Source organism: Aythya marila (genome assembly GCF_965140915.1).
Source record: "Aythya marila genome assembly, chromosome: 11".
Taxonomy (NCBI): domain Eukaryota; kingdom Metazoa; phylum Chordata; class Aves; order Anseriformes; family Anatidae; genus Aythya; species Aythya marila.
Genome location: NC_139052.1, coordinates 11,746,930 through 11,768,463, shown reverse-complemented (window position 1 = coordinate 11,768,463; position 21,534 = coordinate 11,746,930). Strand labels below are relative to the sequence as shown.

Below are 21,534 nucleotides of genomic sequence, written 5' to 3'. Positions count from 1 at the left end.
TAGCTTAAAATAAATAAATAAGTAAATAAAACTGAAGAATATCTGCTGAAAACAATGAATAGTAATGAGACATGAGAAGAGGTTAGCATGCCTAAAAACTTATACACTTTCAAGCATATTGGCTGGCCTAATAAAAGATAATGCCTCTTTCTAATGCCTTGCCTCCCTGGAGACACTTAAGCATTAATCCATACCTATAGGGACGAGCAGCTCAAATTAAACATGAGCCATTAATGAAAACTGCTTTCAGTGACCTAGTAACCTAATTGCCATTCACATTGACCAGGAGAGTCCCAGTGTTTTTAGTTAATGTCCTGCTCGGGGTCCTTTTCCCTCCCTCCAGCACCTTTCCCCCTTCCTGCCCCATGCCTCAAAAAGGTCTCAGGACATTACTCAAACGTTGCTACACCAAAATTGAAGCAGGAATCAAAACAGAATTAATGGTGCGGCTGGCCGTGATGAAGAGGCAGGGCTGATGCTGTAAAAGTAGCGATGTGTTTTGCACACCAAGCTGTTAAGCAAAATTTCTGCTATCAGTCAAGGTGCTTTGGCACAGACATGATAATCTGAGGAGCTGGAGGTGGCCAAGGGCATGGGGACAGAGATTTATACAGGTGAGAAGCCCAGCAAACTTGGACTTTGCACATCGTAAAGTAACAACAGACAGCTTCTGGGAAGCACCAGACCTTAAATTTTGATTGATGCATGCGGGTTTTATGCGTGTGGCGTGCGGTATTTGCCCGGCAGGGCACAGGCAGCCCACCCTCGCCCCCAGCCCGACCGTGCTGGCAGTGCTCTTGCTGTGCTGCAGCAAGCTCCCGGCTGCTTTCTGCAGCAAATGCTCTCGTCCCCTGCCAGTCTGCCTGGCACTGAGATATGCATGGGACTGCTGCGGGCGGGAGCAGCTGCTCCACGTGTCCGACACCACCATGATTTGTCAGGAGGAGACATAAATGCCAGATCAGGAGCTTAAAATTTACACGCACATAAATAATGCTTCTTAATGCATAAAATGCTAAGAAGGTCTCTCTCTATATATATATTTCTCCAGGTGACAGGCTGGCTGCAGATTTGAACAGCTTTTAAATAATCCGTGCAATGCACAATAGCATCTTTGAGTCCCCACTAAATTTCCTTGGCCAAGACTCATAATCACCCAGCACTCGTGTGCTGCCATGTCCTTGGACTGAAGGGCTTTGCAAGTGTTGGGAGCTGAAAATCCGTTCTGCAGCTTGGCCTCAGCTTCCTAGGGCAATGGGAAATGCATCAGTAGCCACGATGGACCACTGAAGTGGTGTTTGGCTGGTGCTTCTCCTACTCTGGTCTGTCTTTGTCTGCCCAAGGAAAGGATGGAGGAGAGGGAAGGTGAAGGGAGCAGAGATGTAAAGGAGAAGGAGTGTGATGATTTCTGGAGTTGGTTTGGTTTATTTACACATGCTGTTGCCTCTTGAGACCACATTTATCAAGTTTTCATTTACAAAATAGAAGACTATTTCTCTTTTTAAACTAGGATTTCCCGTTTTAAAAGCACTCTCTGTTGTTGCGATGGTTTGATAGCTCAAAGCCAACTGACACGTTGTTTTTTTTCATATCAATTACTTGCCAGTTATTTGCATTTGCAGCAGAGTAAGTCAGTTACTGGAGGGATGGCATCTTTCTGATTTCTGCCAGTGATCAGATACCATGGTCTTGCCATCCCCCTTACAGACGGCCTCAGGATCGTGGTGGTTTCCGGAACATCTGCTCTGTCAGTGTAGCAATTAGTGTTGGTAACGCTGCACAAGTTTGGGCTGTCACCATCGTGTTTCCGCGCTCAGCAGAATAATCAAGCGAAGGCCTTTAATTTCATAGCAAGCCAAGTGATCCTCTGTAGCTTTCAAAAATAAACTGTGAGTAAAATCTAGCAGTTATTAATTAGCTAGGAATAAAAAAGGAGCAGCAGCAGAACTCTTTATGGACTGCTTCCAAATATATGGGATAAACAAAAACCAGAGACGTCTTTCACTGCAGATTCTGCTACAGAAGTCTTTACGTTATGACAATGATAAGAATTAAGGGTAATATTTTGTCTCTTAAAGCCAAAGATCTGTCTCTTGAGTTGGTGAAAAACCCACCTACTGGTGCTAGCTTCTAAAAGCAGATGTGTTAAATACACTTGTTGGTAAACTGGAGACATGACCAAAATCTATTGTGCAAAGAGAACTTCATCAGTTTTATATTGAAGATTGGCTTTGTTTAGCCATATACAATTTTTATTATGGAACTGTGTAAAACTGTCCTCATCTTCGTGGCTCACATTGTTTTTCACAGCAGTCTCCCATGTGCTTTATGAAGATAGTTGCAAAATAAAATTTTTTGATAGATCACTTCCAATTCTTTTTGTTTGTTTTTCATAGTTCATATAGTCCATGAAGAACCTTCATAATTTTTTCATACTTGCCCATAAAGATTTATTGTGAAGGAGAGACTCAAAACAGCTCTTTACTACTTGCAAGAAACCCAAGTGTAGAACTTACTGTTGTCACCGTATTTTAGAAATAATCAGTACGCTATAGCTGTTTTGTCACAGTAGGAGATACTTTATGTAAAGTTGGAATTAAATCATGGAAAGCCAAAATGTAAAGTAGATGTTCCTAATGATCTTTATGGAGCTACAGATGTAGTCAAGTCATTTGTGTGTGTAGGGGACTGCACATGCCATCAGATAGCAACTAAATACCTTGCATATGCAATTCCAGCTGTTGTATAGAAGACAGCTGGATTCAAGAGCTCCATCTTCGTTTATAAGCATCATTACAGACTGTACTCCACAATTCTTCATAAGTGACACCTGAAATTTCACTTGGCTTTAAGGATGTGCTTGTTCGTGTGATTTAAGGATGATATGTGTTTATTGGAAATTTCCATTCTCTGTGTGCTGCACAAAATACAGGTACCTCCACATGCATGTATGATTTCTCTTAGATCAGTTGGAGAAGATTGATTTTATCGGTCTTTTTAGTCCCAGTATTTTACTGGGAGAGAGCATGCTAAATACCAGCTGTAAATCTAAAAGTTAGAAAATGAGAATAGTAAGTGGATGATTCTTCCCATTCCTTGACTATGTAATGTGATATTTGTCAGGCTTTTGTTTACAATCTTGTTATAAGTGTCCCAAATTATTCAAGGATATAATGTAAGTCTGAGTGAGCTCATTTACATTCTTTAATTTAATTGACTTGCTCTTAGGAACAGAAGACTGATAATAATTTTTTATCCAAATATGATTCCATGATCTTGTATACTAAACTTGAAAGTATGGAATCATATGTCCTTTCAACTATCAACTGACTGAAACAAACAATGGGGAAGAAATAAAAACCACATCATACCAAGGGGCACCAATAGCTCCTTTTTCTCTGTGGGATTTTACTATGGTCACCCAGAGCTGCAGAGATGTCCCTCTTTTAGAAACAATTTTACCGTTCCTTTTGGAAGTACCTCCATGCCAAAGAACTAAAATGCTTTTTCTTGCCAAAAATTTTAAATTATCAAAATTAGTTGTTCACTTCTGGAGATCTATGAACCATATCAAGATAGTAATCTGAACAGTTTAATAGATGGTAAATCATTTTAATAAGTATCTTTTATGCTTTTTCCAGTTTGCAGAAAAATTCCAAGAAGTGAAAGAGGCTGCCAAACTAGCAAGAGACAGATCTCAAGAGAAAATTGAGACCTCAAGCAATCATTCCCAGGTTTGTAATTTATCTTTAATACCTGTATGGATACAGGATAAATAATTTAAAGCTAAATTTTCTAATGGACTGTACCAGCCTCTGGCAGCAAGCTGAGAGTATATCAAATGAAGATTGCCAAAGGTAATTGTCAGCTGCTGGACATTAACATTGTCAGAGGAATATTTTTCATCCATCCATGCTCTTTGTCTTCATTTAAATGTATTTTTTTTCCTGCAGTTCTTGAACTGTTATAACTTTTTTTAATAACAGAAGCTGTACATCCTTCGATTTGTACTGATACGTGTAGTTTGGGTCACTAGAAAGCTCATCAGCATAGTTCTGCAAAAAATAATAAATAAGATTTATTGAGGCATTCCTTTTTGTCATGTCTAATCTACTTTTGTAGGAGTTCAGTTTGCCAGTGCGGAGGCTTGTTCATGGCCATTGTGTGTTTCATTGCCTAGATGTGATTAATTGAAAGCTGTGGTGCAGAAACAGGCCGTGCTTTAGTGAGTAGCTGGAAGAAGCTTATGTTGCAATCTGTATAATATACATTTTTAGGCAGCACACCTCAATAAAGCCAAGTGCCTCTGTGTCCAGTGAGAGCTGGGTTTCTTACAAACTGAGGAAATTGAGTGTTGTCCCAGTCTCTCTGTAATCAATTTACTGTAATTTCATGAGCACTGCATTAGCCAAGAATGAGCCCTGGTTCAGTGGGAGCACTTGGCCTGTGCTGGTATTTGGAGAAAGGTTAGATTAATTTTGTTCAGGAAATTCAGCTGTGTATTTAGAAAAAATATGTTGAATATTCACTCCTGCAACCAGCCTCCTTGGTGGGGTCCCCAAGTACAGCTCTAAGAGGCTGACTTTGGATACTGGTGTTTTTTAAAGACTTTGGTCATGGCCTTTACATTTCTCTGCTGGTTCTGCATTCATGGTCAGCACCAAGCAGTATGTGAAAGTAAAATATTTGGAGTAGCAGTATCTTGTATGTATTTGTTTGGTCTTTGTGTGCTTTCAGGGGTACCATATTGTTCATTATCTTAAAAAACACAAACAAAACCCTTTAGAAACCACAAGACATTTAAATTAAAACATACAAGATTTTGTATTATTATTATTATTGAACATTTGAAACTTCTGTTCTGTGAATCATTATCATTCTTTCATTCTGTTTAAAGAGAACAGTTTTGCAGTTCTTACGGAGGACATTATCTGTCCTGCTCACTCATACCTACTTGCACTGACACATTGACCTGCAGGACCCTTTTTTAGCTGACACAAAGGAAAACACACCATCCTCCTGTTGCACGTAGCCATTGCATGCAAGTTGTGCTGCCTCTAGGCAACCTAGGTAATGTGGGAGGCAGAAAGAAGCCCCCTGTTAATCTGGGTGTTGTGCTGCAGGAATCTGGACATGAAACACCATCTTCCACTCGAGCATCTAGTGTGAATGGGACAGATGATGAGAAGGCATCACATGGTGGTCCTGCTGAGACACATCTCAAGTCTGAGAATGATAAACTAAAAATTGCTCTAGCCCAAAGGTGAGGTTCCTTTAATACCTTAATTGCATCGAAATAGCATGCTGTAATTATCTGATGGCTAAGGGTATTAACAGAAATTATTCAAATGTAATTGCATTAATTTAAAATGATGCAGCAGAAAGAATGAATGAGCAGATTTTAGTAAGTACCTCCTGGTGTCTGATTGGGAGATATTTACATTTTTCCTGATCTGGTTCATGATGAGATAAGATCTCTTCCACTCTGGTGATGCCAACTCATACTCCACCTTTGTTTGCAGAGTTTTAGAGCTACAGAAATGACACCTACGAGCAATTACTACTGGTAACATGGGAAAACAGTCTGCTCTTCCTCTTTGAGTTTGCTATGTCTGCTTCAGTGCAAGTAGATCGGGATATTTAAAACTGTTAAAGAGGTCCACCTTAAAAAGTTGAAGTGAAAAATATAGTTTCACTGGGCTGTTTAGAAGTCTTAGGGAGATGTTTCTGAAGCTGCAGACAATGCCTCTTGAAGTCACATATTTTGCTATTTACTTTGATAAATTATTGGAAATACTGAGAAGAGTAATTTGCTGCCACAGTGAAAGCACAGGGGGCAGAATATGCAAAGCTGTAACATTAAAATATTGCAATGCTCTTCTGGGATCTTATTGCCTTGCCTGCCTCTTGTGTGTGAATGGAAAGAAAATACATCAGGATTGAGTTACTCTTATAAAGCCTTTTAAAAACTAAGGCAGCAGTGGCATGAGCAGCGTTACAGAGTGATCTGCTCTAAGGTTGCACATAATACACTTAAAATACATCATCGCTTTATGGACATTTCAACAACCAAACCTGTTTGAAATCGTAAGGCTTGCTCACTCTTCCTGCTGAAGACGCCTCCACAGACATGCAGCAGCTGGTGTGGGAGGACTTTCAGAGCCTCCATTCACTCCTGGATCTCTGGCTCTGCACGGTAGCTTGAAGCTTTGGGGAATGAGTAGTTTCATTCTCCAGCATTGTGTAACGCTTTTCTATTTAAGGCTGAGCATAAACAAAGCAGTTATATGTGGCGTCCACCCCCTGACATGGCCCATGCTGAAGGATCCCAGCACTGCTCGACAAGAGGTAGCGTTGCCCTGCTGTGAGCTGCCACGCACCCAGGCCTCAAGTGTGGTCGAAGCACCACAAGACCCAGCTCTCATCTCCACAGGGCAGCAGGGAACGTGCTCAAAGCCAGGGTAGAGCCCCTGCTTGTAGACAGTGGAGATCTCAGGTGGTGGCTTAGCCCAACAGCCTGCTTGGGCTGCAGCACTGTTGTTCCAGATGCACAGGTCTCTGCTGCTGGGTTTGGTGGATCCCTCTGTATTGCCAGGAGTCAAATCAAGGCTTATGTTCTCCTTAGGTGGGTAATACTAGAGGCAGTTATGTACATCTGAGGATGCTTTGATGTTATGGCAGCAAACATGTACCACCACCAGTGGATGAGTTTGTAGACAGGCAGAGAGTAATAACACAGGATTAATGCTCAGTGCACCTAATGATGTCCTGTCCTTCCCAGTTCCTCCAACGTAAAGAAGTGGGAGACAGAGCTGCAGACACTGAGGGAGAGCAACGCCAGGCTGACCACAGCGCTGCAGGAGTCGGCCGCCAGCATAGAGCACTGGAAGAAGCAGTTCTCAGCCTGCAAGGAGGAGAACGACCAGCTCAGGATCAAGGTAGCCCCATGCTGGCTGCTGCAAGGGGGTGCCAGGGCATCCTTGTGCTCTGCTCTTTGTCAGCGCCAGCAAGCCAAGGCACAGCAGTTTTGTTTGATGGGAGTAGCCAAAAATAGTGCCAACACTGAGATGCAGCCATCAAGTTCAAATTTGTGGGTTTGAAGACATGGATACAAATGTCTGTTCTGGAGAGAAGGTGTCTGTAGTGAGAGCCTTAAAGGAAATTGGGAAAGTTGTCTCCAGGGCACTTTGAACACTGTTATGTGCTTCCCTTGTCTCCCCTGGGGCAGAGCACACACATCTCTCTGTGTTAGTTACTCCCTTCATTACTCTTTCTCTAGCATTTCTGCTGCTTTGTCTATTCATGTGTGTGTGGGACAGACCCTGTCTTTGAAAGGAAAGCAGTCTGGGGGAGCTAAGGCAGCAGGCAGGGGAGTTCAAGGGGCTGGGATCAGCAGGAGGACACGTGCTGCTGTGTCACATGGAGCTCCCAGCCTCTTGGCTTGGGCAACTTGGTGTCAGCTGGGTTGCTGGCCAGGGTGATAGACGTGGTAAAAGCAGGATTACAGCTGCATATGTCTTTCAAAGCTCGCTTCAATACTGCCACAGGGTGAGTGAGCAGAAGGCATAGTCATGGCATGGTTACCCACGTGAGGCCAAGCTGAGAACCACACAGCAATAATGCCAGGCCTGGCAGTGGGCAGCAAGGATGGAAGCTGCTGCAGCAGGGTGCAGCCAGGACTGGGCTGAGAGCCTGGTGCTTTGGTGCTAATGCTGGGCACATCTTGTCCAGAAACCTGCAAGAGAACATCAGCAAAAGCCTGCTCCCCTCCATTATAGAGCACATTTCTGAGTAGTGTAACAATAGGAGAGAGCATCAGCTGAAACAGAGAACAGCTGAGAAGTTTAAGTAAAGTAAAGCTGCAGTTTAGAGTATTCACTGGCACTGCTCCTCAATAACACCGTGCTGTCTGCCAGGAGCTGGTGTCAGCCCCACATAGTGAAGGCACCAGCCTGAGCACGGGGGGGGGGCTTGGTTTCCTTGAGCACGACTTGCAGGGATCACTTCATGCTATCCATCTCTGACTTCTTTGGAAAAGCTGCATCCTTTCCCTGTCTGCTTATGTGGCTCTCTGGGACGTGGTGTAGAGATCAGGTTGTATCAGTCTGCTGAGGATTTTTGTTTGCTTAGCGTTTGCTTTCAAGGAAGGAATTTCATATCTTTTTGTATGTCAGTAGGCTGCAAATAGTATTTCAGCAGTGACCTGGGCTGTCTGTCAGCACTGAAATTCCCCACGAAGCAACCTTTTCCCCAGGCAGATATTCTCTGCCTATTAGTGTGTGTTTTAGAAGTGCACAGTTTGTAATTCAGAGATCAAATCGGAGCTATGTTAGCTGATGTAACACAAACAATATTAATTGTTAGAAGATTTAGGTTCCTCCATCCAGCTTCTTTTTGGGTAGGGGAGAAGTGAAAGCCTGGAACAGCATGTTGTAAGAAAACAGTATAAGTTGCAGTGTAGCTTTTTACTTTTCTGTACGGTTGCAGAGTTGTCCTCGCCAACATTACCCAAGGAAATATGCCACTTCTCAGTAGCTGTAGCCTAGATATGAAGAGATTATCAAAGCACCACCTTGCTACTGCTGCAAAGTCACCATGCTGGTGACTAGCCAGACTGTGCAGCAGCACTGTTTGTACAACACACTGTCTTTCTGCATGCAGAGAGGTTTATCTCAGCCTTTCCCCACGTAGGTTCCTCCTCACCAGGCACTCACACGGCCCCGCTGCAGTGCCCTGGGAAGCTCCTTCCCCTTCATTAACTGGGTCAGCATTTTTTGCATATTGCTCTACCTTTAAATGAGTGAAGTTATAATCCCAAAGCAGCGTGAAGCTGAGAATTAAAATACACACTTTAATGAGCTGGTCCATCAGCCTGTGGGAAGTGCAGCTTCCAGGAGCGATGTCTGGAGAGAGGGAAAGGGAAGCACAGGAGGAGCAAAGCAGGTCCCCGGGCAAGGGAGCAGCAGGGCAAACACTGCTCCCAGCTGGTTCTGCCAGCGAGGGTTGGATGCCCTGTCTCTCTTACTGCAGCCAGAATGACAAGCAACCCCTGAGGAGGCAAAACTGGGAGTGCAGGAGAGATTTCTTCTCCTTGCTGCGTTAAGAAAGCCCACCGTTACCATCCTGTGCTGGTTTCACAGAAATGAAGTGTAGATTTTATCCCCAGCCCCACTTACATTAGCAGCTCCGTGTTGTGCACATCCTTGGGTAATTATATGAGATACTGTGTGCAAGAGAGTAAACACAGCCCCATGGCTCCCTCGTGGATGTGTACATGGACTCTTTCTAAGGCAAGAAGTGATGATTTTGTTGCAGTAATCAAGTGCTATGATCTAGGAAACAGATCCATGACAGCTAAATTTGTCTGCACTTCCCTATGCTCAGTGGAGCAATGCTTGTTCACGTCAGCCATGATCTGCCCCAGACTTTCAGAAAACTGAATATTTCACCTGTTGTCTGACATTTCTTAAAGATTGAAGAACTGGAGGAGCAGTGCAATGAAATAAATAAAGAGAAGGAGAGAAATGCACAGCTGAGCAGACGTCTCCAGGAGCTGGAAACAGAGCTTCAAGACAAAGAGCTGGTAAGTGCCACAATAACAGAGCAGGCATATATTTCAGAGTTTGAGTTGGTCTGTCTGCTTCTCACTATGGATGTGGATTTATGAACTGACTCACCTACAGCCAGAAAAAGCCCAAAGTCTGGGGTGTTGCCGGTTTCTAGATTTTCTGGGCAGAACTCTTCAGCAATAGTTTGGTAGAGTTCCTCAGGTCTTCGTTTCATGATGCGTTATGTGCTGTGACAGCACACTATTTTGGTGGTTGCTGTACGCAGTGCGTTACTCCTAATAGAAGAGCTGGAGTGGTGAAACAAGTTGCCCCAAGCCAGACAGATGTCCACTGAGAACAGTCTTGGTTGCCGGTGCCTACGTACTGTGTTCCCTCAGACATCAGGAGCAGGGGGTCTTGTCATTAAAAAGACATCATTTACAAAGCAACTGGGCATTTGCGTAACAGATCCTCATTTCTTTTCCTTTTTATTTTTCTTTTTATTTTATTTTTTTTTCCCGGATGGCTCATATGCTTCAGCTTTGCCATTTTACGGTCCCTCTGATCTCAAGACTAATGCCAGGAGTGAGAAATTCAGATTCATTTTGAGTACCTCAGTTTGTCATTTTTGACGTACAGGGTGGTCATTTTTCTAAGGAGAATGATGTTGATGGCTTGGAGCCCCTGAACAGTGGGGAAAATAATGGGATCCTTGTCTTTTCCTTCATTACAGTGACCAAATGCTCTGTGCTGGCTGAAGAGAAAAAGCTGTCAGCAGGTGCAGTAAAGTTTGCCATGTGCCATTACAGCATCTCAGCTGGTGCTCTTAAAAGCAGTACTGTTAAGGGGCTTTAAGATGGCACAAGGAAATAGTTTAGGGAGATGGATTTTGATGCACTGTTATAAATATAATATGGTTTTCAGCACCATATTTCAAAGGAAAATGTCATGCTTTCTTCTCAGCCTTCCTGTGGTAATAGCATGTATAATAACCCTTATTTGCTAGCATTTTCCTCAAGATTCACATTTATGTGGTACCAAATGAACCAGAAAATCAATTGACTTGTGAATATCACAGCCTATCATCCATTTACACTGGCAATATATTAACTTGTTTTCCAACTGCATACTTATATTAGCAGGTTCTTGATTAGTTCTAAACCACCCATAAGTGACCTTTTCATGGTTTGCAATTCAAACCAGCGTGAAGTCCGCTCACGGATGTTGCTGTGTGGGAAGAACTGCTGATACTCTCTTCATGTAGGAAATGAGGAGAGAGATGTAAAGACATGAGAGCAGGGCAAAACTATCTATTGAAATATTTGTATAGACATATATATTATATACCATATACTGTATACCATATACCATATATATAATATATATATGCAAATGCATACTATATGTAGTACATATACAGTATGATAGTATATGTAGTATGGTATATTTATATTTTAACGTGAGCTCCCAGGTATTATGTGTATATATACACACACACACATATATATGCACATGGGAACATATATCTCAAAATAAAAAGTAAATTACATTTTCCTTCCCCATATCAGTGGCTGGGATATTGCCTGGATATAATTACTCTTAGATCAGTTAAACAAATTATTCAGTGCAGTTTACAAAAAATCTATAGTATTAAGTGATGTGTCTTTTTATGTGAATGTAAACTAATGCTGGAAAATTGGGAGGAAAAAATAAAAACATTTAGAGTTGGAATTAGAGAGTTTCCCAAAAAGAAACTAATTTATTCAGCTTTTGGCAAAACATACAATCATAGAATGGCTTGAGTTGGAAGGGACGTTAAAGCTCATCGAGTTCCAACCCCCCCCACAATAGGCAGGGACGCCACCCACTAGATCAGGTTGGCCAAGGCCCCGTCCAGCCTGGCCTTGAACACCTCTAGGGATGGGGCATCCCCAGCTTCTCTGGGCAACCTGATCCAATGCCTCCCTCCACCTACAGTGAAGAATTTCTTCCTAATGTCTAATCTAAATCTCCCCTCTTTTAGTTTAAGACCATTCTCCCTTCTCCTATCGTTACCTACCCAAGTAAATAGTCCTTCTCTATCCTTTTAATAACACCACTCTAAGTATCGAAAGCATTACTGTCTGGCTCTGAGGAAGAGCATGAATTGTGTATCGTTACACTCGTATCATGCTGTAAGTTCACCTGTTGTGAAAGAAATTACATTTCATAGCCAAGTAGTCTGCCTTTAGGAAGGGAATGGTTTTGCTGTGCTGTGTCAACACACCCGCATTTGCTCTTGAGACCATGACCCATGTGGGCAGAGTTTTTGCAGGAGAATCTTGCATTTTCTTCAAGGCAGAGTTTCTCTTGAGCCTGCAAATGTGCTTTTCACTCTGACAATCCTGCAAAATACACAGGCTTTCTTAGTCTTTCCCTGCTACCCACTTCGGTGGTGTTCATTTGTGGTGTTAACATAGTCAGCACTCCACCAGAGACACAGTCTCCTCTCAAGTCACGTTGCTCTTTTCATGAACCCCTTTCAGCTAGTTCTCTCCATTTTGATAGCAATGCCCAAATAGGACACAAATTTGGGGAGGTGTTGCTCAGTTCTGTGCGACAGTGAAGAGCCCATCACAGCTGTGCTCTGTAATGATGCCTCTCTACATGCAGCTCATAATTTCACTGGTCTTTTTTGCTGCCACATATCATTGAAAATTCATGTCTAATTTGCTCTTTGCTACCATCTATAAATTGCTTGTAGCATTACAGCACTTCAGATTTCCCTCCTATTGAATGTATCTTTTGCATGGATATGTGTTTTAGGTTAAGATTTCATTAATATAATTAATGGCATTCATGCTAGATATTGGATTACATTGTCTGTTGTAGAAGAACAAAGTCAAAAATACAGCAAAAAATGTATTCTAGCAGAAAATTAGCATGTGTTTTTGAATGCAGACATGCTATTTTGATTATTTTACATCCAAATACTGTGCAGAGTACAGTAAAATATGCAAAGTCCTTTCATATTCTCAAATTTTCATTATGTTTTAAATTGAAGCTTGCATTAATTATTTTTCTTTCATGTTTTCAAAGGAACTGGAAGAGCTCCGAAAGCAGGGTGAAATTATACCACAGCTAATGTCAGAATGTGAATCTGTATCTCAACAATTACAGGTACAGTTTAGCAATGAAATTAATTATCATATACTTGATTCATCTATTTTCTTCCGTATAGCTACATGTTTTTCTCTGTTCAGACTTCAAGATTTGAAGGCAAAGAGCTCCATTTTGCAAAACCAAAAAATACTAATTCCTTGCAAAATTCACCACGCCTTTCCCAGCAAAGGAATAAATAAATAACTCTCTTTCTTTGCCTTGCTGTTTGCACAGATTGGTTCACCCAGGTTCATGTTACATCTCTCTCCTGACAATTCCAGGCTATTCCCCATCCCATATTTCCACTGATCCACGCTGGCAAAGCTGCCAGCAGCTGCCTGTGCTGAGCAGCACACCAAGACCTGCAGCTAATCGTCCTGGTGGCACCAGGGAAGGCTTTTAGGAAAGAAGCATAGATGAGCATAGCTGTGTACCACCAGGGACAAAGTTCCTGGGAGGCCGCGTTTGCTTGCTGCATGGCTCCGTCCCATCAGTGCTGCTCTGCTGGAGGTGGTCGCACCCAGCAGGGCGCAGGGCTTGCCATGGCCTATGCTTGTTAATCAGGGCTTGCTTAAGTGCAATAAATTAATACATGGAAGGAGGGCACATATAAGCAGGCTCATGAACGAAATCACATCCAATCAATCATGCCACCGCTCTAATAATCCAAGTGATGTAAAGTCAGTCAGAAGGCTGCTGAAGGGTGGCTGGTGTGCTGCAGAAGGTTTGCTTCAGCGTGGTAAAGTATGATGCCTCTGGCTTTTGGGGAGAGTAGGCATGTGCCTACACTCATGAAACTGAGAACAGGCAGGACAGCTCAAGAGCAGGAGCAAAATGCAGCAAGGGAAGTGTTACCGGGCTGCCCCACAGCATGCCTGAGCGCTCGCACAGAGGCGATGCAGAACTTCAAAAAAGTACCACTAAATCCCAAAATACTGAATAAAGCAATATTATTCCTTGGGCAGTGTTTTCTAAAGCTTGTCTTTGAAGGCTAAACCGCCATAGATAATTCTGTATGTAATTGCTGGCACAGTGTCTAATTCTCCAAGTGTAGCAATGACAGAAATATATGCACAGTGTGTGATTTAAATCCAGCTGAATTTTAAGATATCAACCAAATGACAAAATCTGATGCAAAGCATCTTTTCCACTTAATGTGTCCTTTCCTGCGTGGGCTTTTTTTCCCTTTAATCTGACTAGCACTTGTCAGTTGCTTCAGAGGTGCTTGTGTTAATCAGTTTGCAGAAGTTGAAGCAAACTTTTCTGATCTGGTGCCATTTGTTGCTTTACTCTGTTAAATGCTGCTCATCATTCTTCTCTATGATTCATCTTACTGTCTTTTTTGTCTTTAAGGATGCTGAGAATAAGAACAAAGATCTTGAAGAGAAAGTCAGAACACTAAGGACAGAAGTTGAAGAGAGCAAACATAGGCAGACCAACCTTAAAACTGAATTAAAGAATTTTTTAGATGTACTAGACGGGAAAATAGATGAATTACACGATTTCCGACAAGGACTGTCTAAACTTGGGGTTGACAACTAGATGGCAATAGATTTTTGTAATCTAGCGTCTGGATGTTTGATGTTTTGTTGATCTCAAACATGTGTTTTACAAAATATAACTAGAATGTTCCACCTGTTTGCATTGTTTTTGTACATAGAGGCTGAAAATTTGCTGTGGGTTATTTTGGGTTTTTGTTTTTTGTTTGTTTGTTTATATGTTTTCCAAACCAATCGTGCTGCTCACTGAATTCTGTTGAGATTAGAAACTTTCTATATTGCTGCTCTGGCTTTGTGGGGTTGGGAACAGGTAGAGGGTTCTGTCTCAGGAATCTGGAACTAGATCTACCTTAAAATGAATATGCAGTTAGTTGTTGCAGGGAAATTTATATCTTTCTTAAGGGCTGTTGCAACCATAGAAACAGAAAACAAGTCTTTTTCTTGTCCGGACTATCAGCGCTCCTAGCAACATACACTTTTATTCCTTGGCGGAGCGGAGAGAAGATTAGATGGAGCTCCTGCAGTTTGTAAATCAACCTGGTAAAATGTGCCTGTGATGAGCTGCAGTCAAGTAAATCACTTCACACACATACCAGTATCTTTAGGGACCATGTCAATCAGGCCTGATTCGCAGAAAAAATCCGGAGGGTTTCATGTATCCTTCGATTCAGGTAGCATGTGCTTGCCTGGGTCCATGCAAAGTTGACAGTGTAGAAATGAATTCCAGCTCTTACTTCAAGGCAAGCATCTTAACCAGTAGGAAAGGACAGCTTCCCTTGCTTAGCAAGATAGCATCTGTCTTTGGCCCTCAGTTTTGAACCTGTATAGTTCAGTCACTGTGTGTATCTGAAAAATGCACACCTGTGTCTTGGGACCAGATATTTATTTTGGAAGGAGTCGTACTGCTGCTTTGTATGCAGGGCACATGCACCTCTGTGCACCTCGATCACTGCTGTTCAGTTTCCACAGTGGTAGATCAGGAGACATTGATGTGAAAAGCGTCACAAAGTTGGTAGGAAGGGTGTTATTCAGAAACAGCTTCCTGCCCAGGAGACTTGCAGGTAATGACTGCATGAAACCCAAAGTCTTTCTTTCCTATGATTTCTGCATTCTCCCCTCAGGGAATAGGGGGTGGGTGTTAGTCACAAAGTTAGACTGTCAAAAAAAACAACAAACAACCCCAAAGGCAGAAAGGGTTGTAGTCTCTCACTGATTATTCAGCAGCTCTAAATACATTTTGAGTAATGCAAGGTCGTACATCAGGTTCCAGCAAGAAGGATGCTCTCTGCATCACCAGCTGATGTACAGAGGACCAGGGAAGAGAATTCAGCCCAAGTTTTGCTTTTATCCCTAGGACTGCCTCAGCTTCTCTCTTTTCTTTCTCTGTATCCTGGTTTGAGATTCTGTTCATACAGCATCTGAATTCATTCAGGAAAGAACTTCTGATTAGGGGATGTTATTATTTATTTCTATCAGGTGAAAGCTTGGTTAAGCACCTGGTTAGTGCTTTCCAGCAGTGGCTCATATGAAGTCGCCATGCCGTGCTGTTTGCATATTGTTCTTAGTCGTCTTTTTTTTGTTTGTTTGTTTGTTTTTAATTCTCAGCACATCTCTATTATAAAAGTGACCTTTAAAAGACAGGTGGGTTATACATGAGACATGCATTGAATAATTTTTGCACATGGGCATATAACCCACGTGCTGGAGATAGATTTGGTTTCCAATTGTCCCTTGAGTTTTCATTTCATCTGTTACTGTTGTGTTACCACATTGCCTGTTGTTTAGACTGGAGTTTTTTGTATTTTTGCTTTTAATCCTTTTAAACAACAGATGTGAAGCTAGGACCTTTTACAACCAGTATGACCATTTAAGTCTCTTAAAAAAAATGCTGTAGGCTGTTGATATTTAAAAATAAAAATAAAAATAAAAATCAGGTACATAGCATGTAGGCGTGTGAAAATTAGACTTTGCCAGCGTGGAATATTCAACAGTTGCATAATGCGGGGTTAGATCAGACTTCTCAAAACCGAAAATGACGTCAGAAACTGTGTGTGGTTGTGAGCAAGCAATCTCCGTTTTTAGTCTTATTTGATAGCAAGTCAGACAGACTCAGTCATGTAACAGGCAGCTCATCCAGCTTCTCCTCTCCTCCCCTGCTCCCTTGTGCAGCCAGTGCCTGCAGCGGCTGGGAGCCAGGAGACAGCCCTGTGAAGAGCTGCAAGCAATACAGGTGGTTGGGGCTTCCCGTCACAGTGCTCATCACTTTCACACGGAGGACCCTGCTCCATCTTCTGCTTCCTTTTTGCCGTTGAGTGATCTTACGGTTTTTGCTCTGGTTTTAATACATTTTTTTAAATGTCATTCTGGTTAGAGGGGTGCAAAAGAGTCTGAGAACAAGTTATTTTATTGGGGTTAATCCAGATTCATTATTTTTTTTCCAGCTTTAGTCAGGTCTATCACAGATTCTGTTCATTAGGAATGTGTTAAGCCACTCTTAAATTGCAGGAAAAGTGTTTCTATGGGATTGCATCAATCTAATAGATTAGGTTTAATACCAGCATGTTAACCCAGTGCGTAGCTGTGACATAGGTAATTATTTTTGGCTGCTTCATGCTCTCCAGAGGAGCGATAAGAGATGTCCTTCCAGGAATCCCTGTGCTGCCTCTCCTAGTCTGACCCCAAATGTATGCTCTCTGTATCTGCTCTTGCTGTGATGTTGAGCTGTCAGGAATACCTCTACATGGCTGTATGCTGTGGGAAACTCCAAGCATGTTTCCATCCTCCAAGCACCCAAAGTCTTGCTATAATCATCCACTTTCTCTCTTTTTCCTCCCCAACTGCAGGAAGTTGAGAGCTTCTATGTATAACCCCTTTAAAACCCCTCATAAACTCCATATTTTTAACCTTTCCCTCTCTTCCATTCTATTTTTCCTCTTCAAAATACAAAAGCACACTGGCCGGGCATCTGCCAGCTGCAGCTCGTCTCTCCAGCCCCTGCCCCACTGCTGGAATCCCATTGATCCCACTGTGTGGGAAACGGGGGTATAAAACACCATTTCTTCCTAGAAAGCTCTGTGAAGGTCTGGCAGTAACCTCTTCATGCCAAACTGTGAGCCCCAGGCAGCTCCCTGGGACTTGTCCTGACATCAAATTGCCTCCTTTCCCCTGGCAGCATTCTGCAGGCACAGGTATGGCGGTGCAGGAGGAGTTCGCCCAACCCACAAATGTCTCTGAAGTGGCCTCAGATGCTGCCAACAGATGCTCATCTCCCCTACCCAGTACAGAGCTTGTTTCTATTCATTACTGCAGCGCTGTGCAAACCCAGATTTCCCCATGCCATTGCTGATGAAGGAAGGTTAGCTCTATGTCCATTAAGCTTAAGTGGAGGTCTCTTTATGCAAGGCTGAATCTCACCTTGAGCAACCCTGGATTCACCTTCCAGACACAGGTTTCTCCCTCCGAGTGGTTCTTGGCAGGATATCTCCTACCTCAGCTGCACGGTCGTTGTTGGCAAAGGCCTTGTGCGTGGCACGCCGAGTACCAGCACCACCGCTGCACCGCTGCCCGCCGGCTGTGTCCTGCCCTGGTGGCACCCACAGGCTGGTGGCTCGGGGAGCAAACATCCGTGCTGACCTCTTTGGACACTCGGTTAGAGAGTGTCTGTCTGCCTTCTGTGTTTTCCAGTGAGGTTCTCCTTTGACCTGGTGTTAGAGCTGCTGAATAATGGTGTTTTTTGTTCTTTTTCTCCCAGTTCTGTGGCCAAAATAAGGGATAAACTAAACAGTTCTACTAAAAACTTCAGAACATTCAGTGACAGAAAAATACCTTGAGATAATTGCTGTCAAGGGGAATAATCTGCTTCATCAGATAGATTATTTAGCATTTTGGAAGATTACCTTAGCCTAGTCATTGGAATAAATTATTTCAAAATGAAAAAAAAAGTTAAAACCTTGTTTCACACACCAAAATAAAACAGTTTGACCTTTTGCTTTTTTCCTATTTGACTGAATCTATCTTTGCTGAATTTGAGTCAAAATCACAATTAGTTTTGTTTTTTCTTAAAAGTGCATTTTCAGCGAAATCAATACTTCTCATTGTTTTTCTGTCTGGGTCTAATTGGCATCTCTTTTATTAAGTTTTTGTAAGTAATTCAGTGCCTCCTCACACTTCGTATATCCTACCTTTCAAAGTACACAATTATTTTCAAATGGTTTTACACTAGGTGTGCCTGTGCCCAGCAAACACATGCTATTTAGGCAATACCTTTTTTAAATACAAACATCTGATTTTATTTTTAGTTAGAAACAAAGTGTGAACTTTTTTTAAAGCAGCTCGATGAACTGAAGAGAGCAGGAGGGTTTCTGCTATCCGTGACAGCCCGTCACTTCCGAAGCACTACGTCCCCTCCAAGCCAGGCACAAACCGTCCCTGTGCTTTGTCACTCTTCTGTCACACCATTTAATTTTTTCCCCGAGTGTTCACTTTCTCCCCTTATTCATTGCTGGTCACCTCTGGCTGCTCCCCAGCTAACAGAGGACAAGTCCCCATCACTGCCACTGCCATGACCCAGAGCGTGTCTTTAGGCTCTTCCGAACACAGCCCTTCAAAGGCTTAATGGCTTCTAACGAATACAGCGTTGTCTTCCTGAGCCTATGAGTTAACCAAGAGAACATCACCGTTGAGGTAAAGCGCCCCGTTCATCTCAGTGCATTACAGATGCTGAGTCCAAAGGGAAGAGGTGTAAGTTGCTTAAGCAGCAGCTGAGTTTGATGATCATTTTATCAGAGCTTCAGTGAAGGACGTGCTCCATCCGCAGCCCCAGACTGTCTAGGTGTAGGATGGCGACTGCCAAAAGATCGGCCCCTCCGGCTTTGTCCGGGAAGTTCTGGGCTTGTGAAGCCTGAAAATATCAAAAAGTCTTCAGCATATCAAAAACGTTGCGACGTGGGGAATGAGAGGTGAACACCCACCCACAGCCGAGCAGCATGAGAACCCTGCAGGACCGATCAAACAGCGCTGGCTTACACTCAGAAGCTTTCCATCAAGCACACGAAGAGCTGTTGTTGTCCCACGAGGGCTCTGCAGTGGGACCTTGAGAGAGGTAGGAAGTCAGGTTCAGCCCTGGGGGAGCATCTTGTGGTGATGGGCATGGTTTAGTAGCTGTAAGGCACAGAGCTACCCTACGGTCACACTTCTTCCCGTGACTTAACGCTCACCACACAGCTGTGTGTCAGGCAAAGCAATACATAGGCACACGGTGTTCAATCCAGAAGCAGGCCCCAGTGGAGAGTCCGGGCTGACCCACATAGGCGGCTGGGGTGCCACACACGCAGTCCTGAGGAGCTCTCAGTGCTTTCTACTGATTTTTAGAAGATAAACTTGACCATTCTGTGAAGTCTGCTTGTCTTAAATAATGTTCTCTATGGTAAACAGTAAGATACCTAAAGTGAAACGCACAGTCAGGAGATTAATGGTAAATGTGACACGCTTCCAAAAGGAGGCTGCTCCTGCAGGCTGCAGGGCAGAGCTGGTCCTGGCCGGGGGGCTTTGCTTGGGGTATTTCGGGATGTCTCACAGTTTGACTTTCTGCTGTGTTTTGTGTTCGCTCTTCTCTCTCTCTTTTTTTTTTTTTTTTTTTTTTTTCAAACTGACAGCCTAAACTCAGTCTTCAAATGAAGGTGCCTATACCTCCAAAAAGTTTTATATGCATATTTTGAAATAGATCGCTTTTTCCTTTCTGTTCATTTAGTTACCTGGTAATAATGGCACATACAAAGAGAGGCACTTGAGAAAAATATATCCGCTGTTGTATTTTTGTTTAACACTGGTCAGCAATAATTATTTTAGCCATATACTAGCTAAAAAAAGACTGATAATGCAAGTTTTGTGAACTAAGCTTCTAAGTTTGCAGTACATTGATTAATCTGGGTGTGTGAAAAGGGAGTTATGCTCAATAAAAGAGTATTTTGCAGCATTTAGATGTTTTCATTTAATTGCCTAATAGTGATCATGAACATAATATTCTGTAAAACTCATCATGAAGAACAAACAAAGCACATCGATTTTAACATAAATATATCCCTTGTAGTTGAAAGTTCTGGGAATGTTTTAGTGTGGTCTGCTATACCAAAATATTTAGATTATTCTGAGATTTTAGTACTGAAGATAAACATACACCCTGTTTTTACTGTTTCAAGTAAAGTTTAGTGAATGACTGACAATTTGTTGATATACAACTGTGGGAAAACACTGCAGTGCTCTAAATGTATATTTTTCTTTGGTTTTGTTATATTTAGTATATGGTTTAATGAAAACTGAAGTGTTTACTACAGTTGGATCATTGTAAAAACATCTCTTACCTCGTCATTTTGTCTGCTGTGAAAAAGTACTTTCCTCCTTTTTTTTTTTTTTCTCAAATTGGCCATAGACAGTCATTGTTAACATTTAGACTCCTAGTAGCAGTAAATGCTGGGTTTTATATATATAAAAGAAAAACTTGATTTTTTTCTTTATGAACTTATTATACAACTTTGTGATTTTTATCTGATTTTATTGTAACATAAAGTTGTTTTATGTAAAAATATATAGTTTAAGTAAAATCTCTTGTCTCACTGTCTTCATTGGCTTCAGAAAATGAACATCCTTTCCTTAAAGTGTATCAGGTGGTTGTGACGCTGAATTCAAGGTAATCCCGTTATTTAATAAGAATGTGATTTTGATCTATACATGTGATATAGTGCCTTAGATATACCCTCTTTAAAACCTTTTTTCCATGAGGTGGAGCTTAAAAGCCTTTGTCCTCTTTCACTTATTTCATACTGTTAGTACATCGAGGGCTGAATGGGTACATGCATGCTACACTGGAAAAGTAGTTTCTAGAAATACAGTGGCATGAAATTTGGGACTTAATGCATGCTGAGAAATGCCTATCACTAGAAGAAGGCTTTTTGTCACCTTTTCTGGAGGATGCTCAGGACTGAGCATACCCCAAGCCCCATGGGAGTCCTGTAACAGATAAAGCAGCACCAGAGGCAGGTAGAGCTGCTCTGACATTTTCTTTGGAGGGACTAATAAAACACAGAATTAACTCTTTGCTTTGAAATTAGAGGTGTTTTGACATCAATCATCTCTGTCAGCAACCAGAGGTTAACAAAAGCCCTCTCAGAGGAGGGTTTCCTAATGTCCCCACTGGTGTCCACTGACACAGTCCTTGTTCAACAGCCCATCCCTGGGGAGGGGGTAACACTGCAGTGCAGCTCTATATTGCACACAAACATGCTCTCAGCATCATTGTATTCATCGTACAGAAACAGTGTTCGCTGTCTTGGCATCAGCCCAGGCTTTCC

The 21,534-nt window shown here is 42.3% G+C and overlaps 1 protein-coding gene across 1 annotated transcript in view; it reads left to right on the top strand.

The window, feature by feature from the left end:
* HOMER2 (homer scaffold protein 2) overlaps window positions 1–20,750 on the top strand; it is a 60,402-nt gene extending 39,652 nt beyond the window's left edge. Inside the window, exons 4-9 of the mRNA XM_082769226.1 lie at window positions 3,642–3,734; window positions 5,124–5,263; window positions 6,782–6,938; window positions 9,473–9,583; window positions 12,627–12,707; window positions 14,043–20,750. Of these exons, the coding sequence (XP_082625352.1) occupies window positions 3,642–3,734; window positions 5,124–5,263; window positions 6,782–6,938; window positions 9,473–9,583; window positions 12,627–12,707; window positions 14,043–14,231 (771 nt within the window). The 3' untranslated portion in view covers window positions 14,232–20,750. The remainder of the gene's footprint in view (window positions 1–3,641; window positions 3,735–5,123; window positions 5,264–6,781; window positions 6,939–9,472; window positions 9,584–12,626; window positions 12,708–14,042) is intronic.
* Window positions 20,751–21,534: the final 784 nt, after the last annotated feature.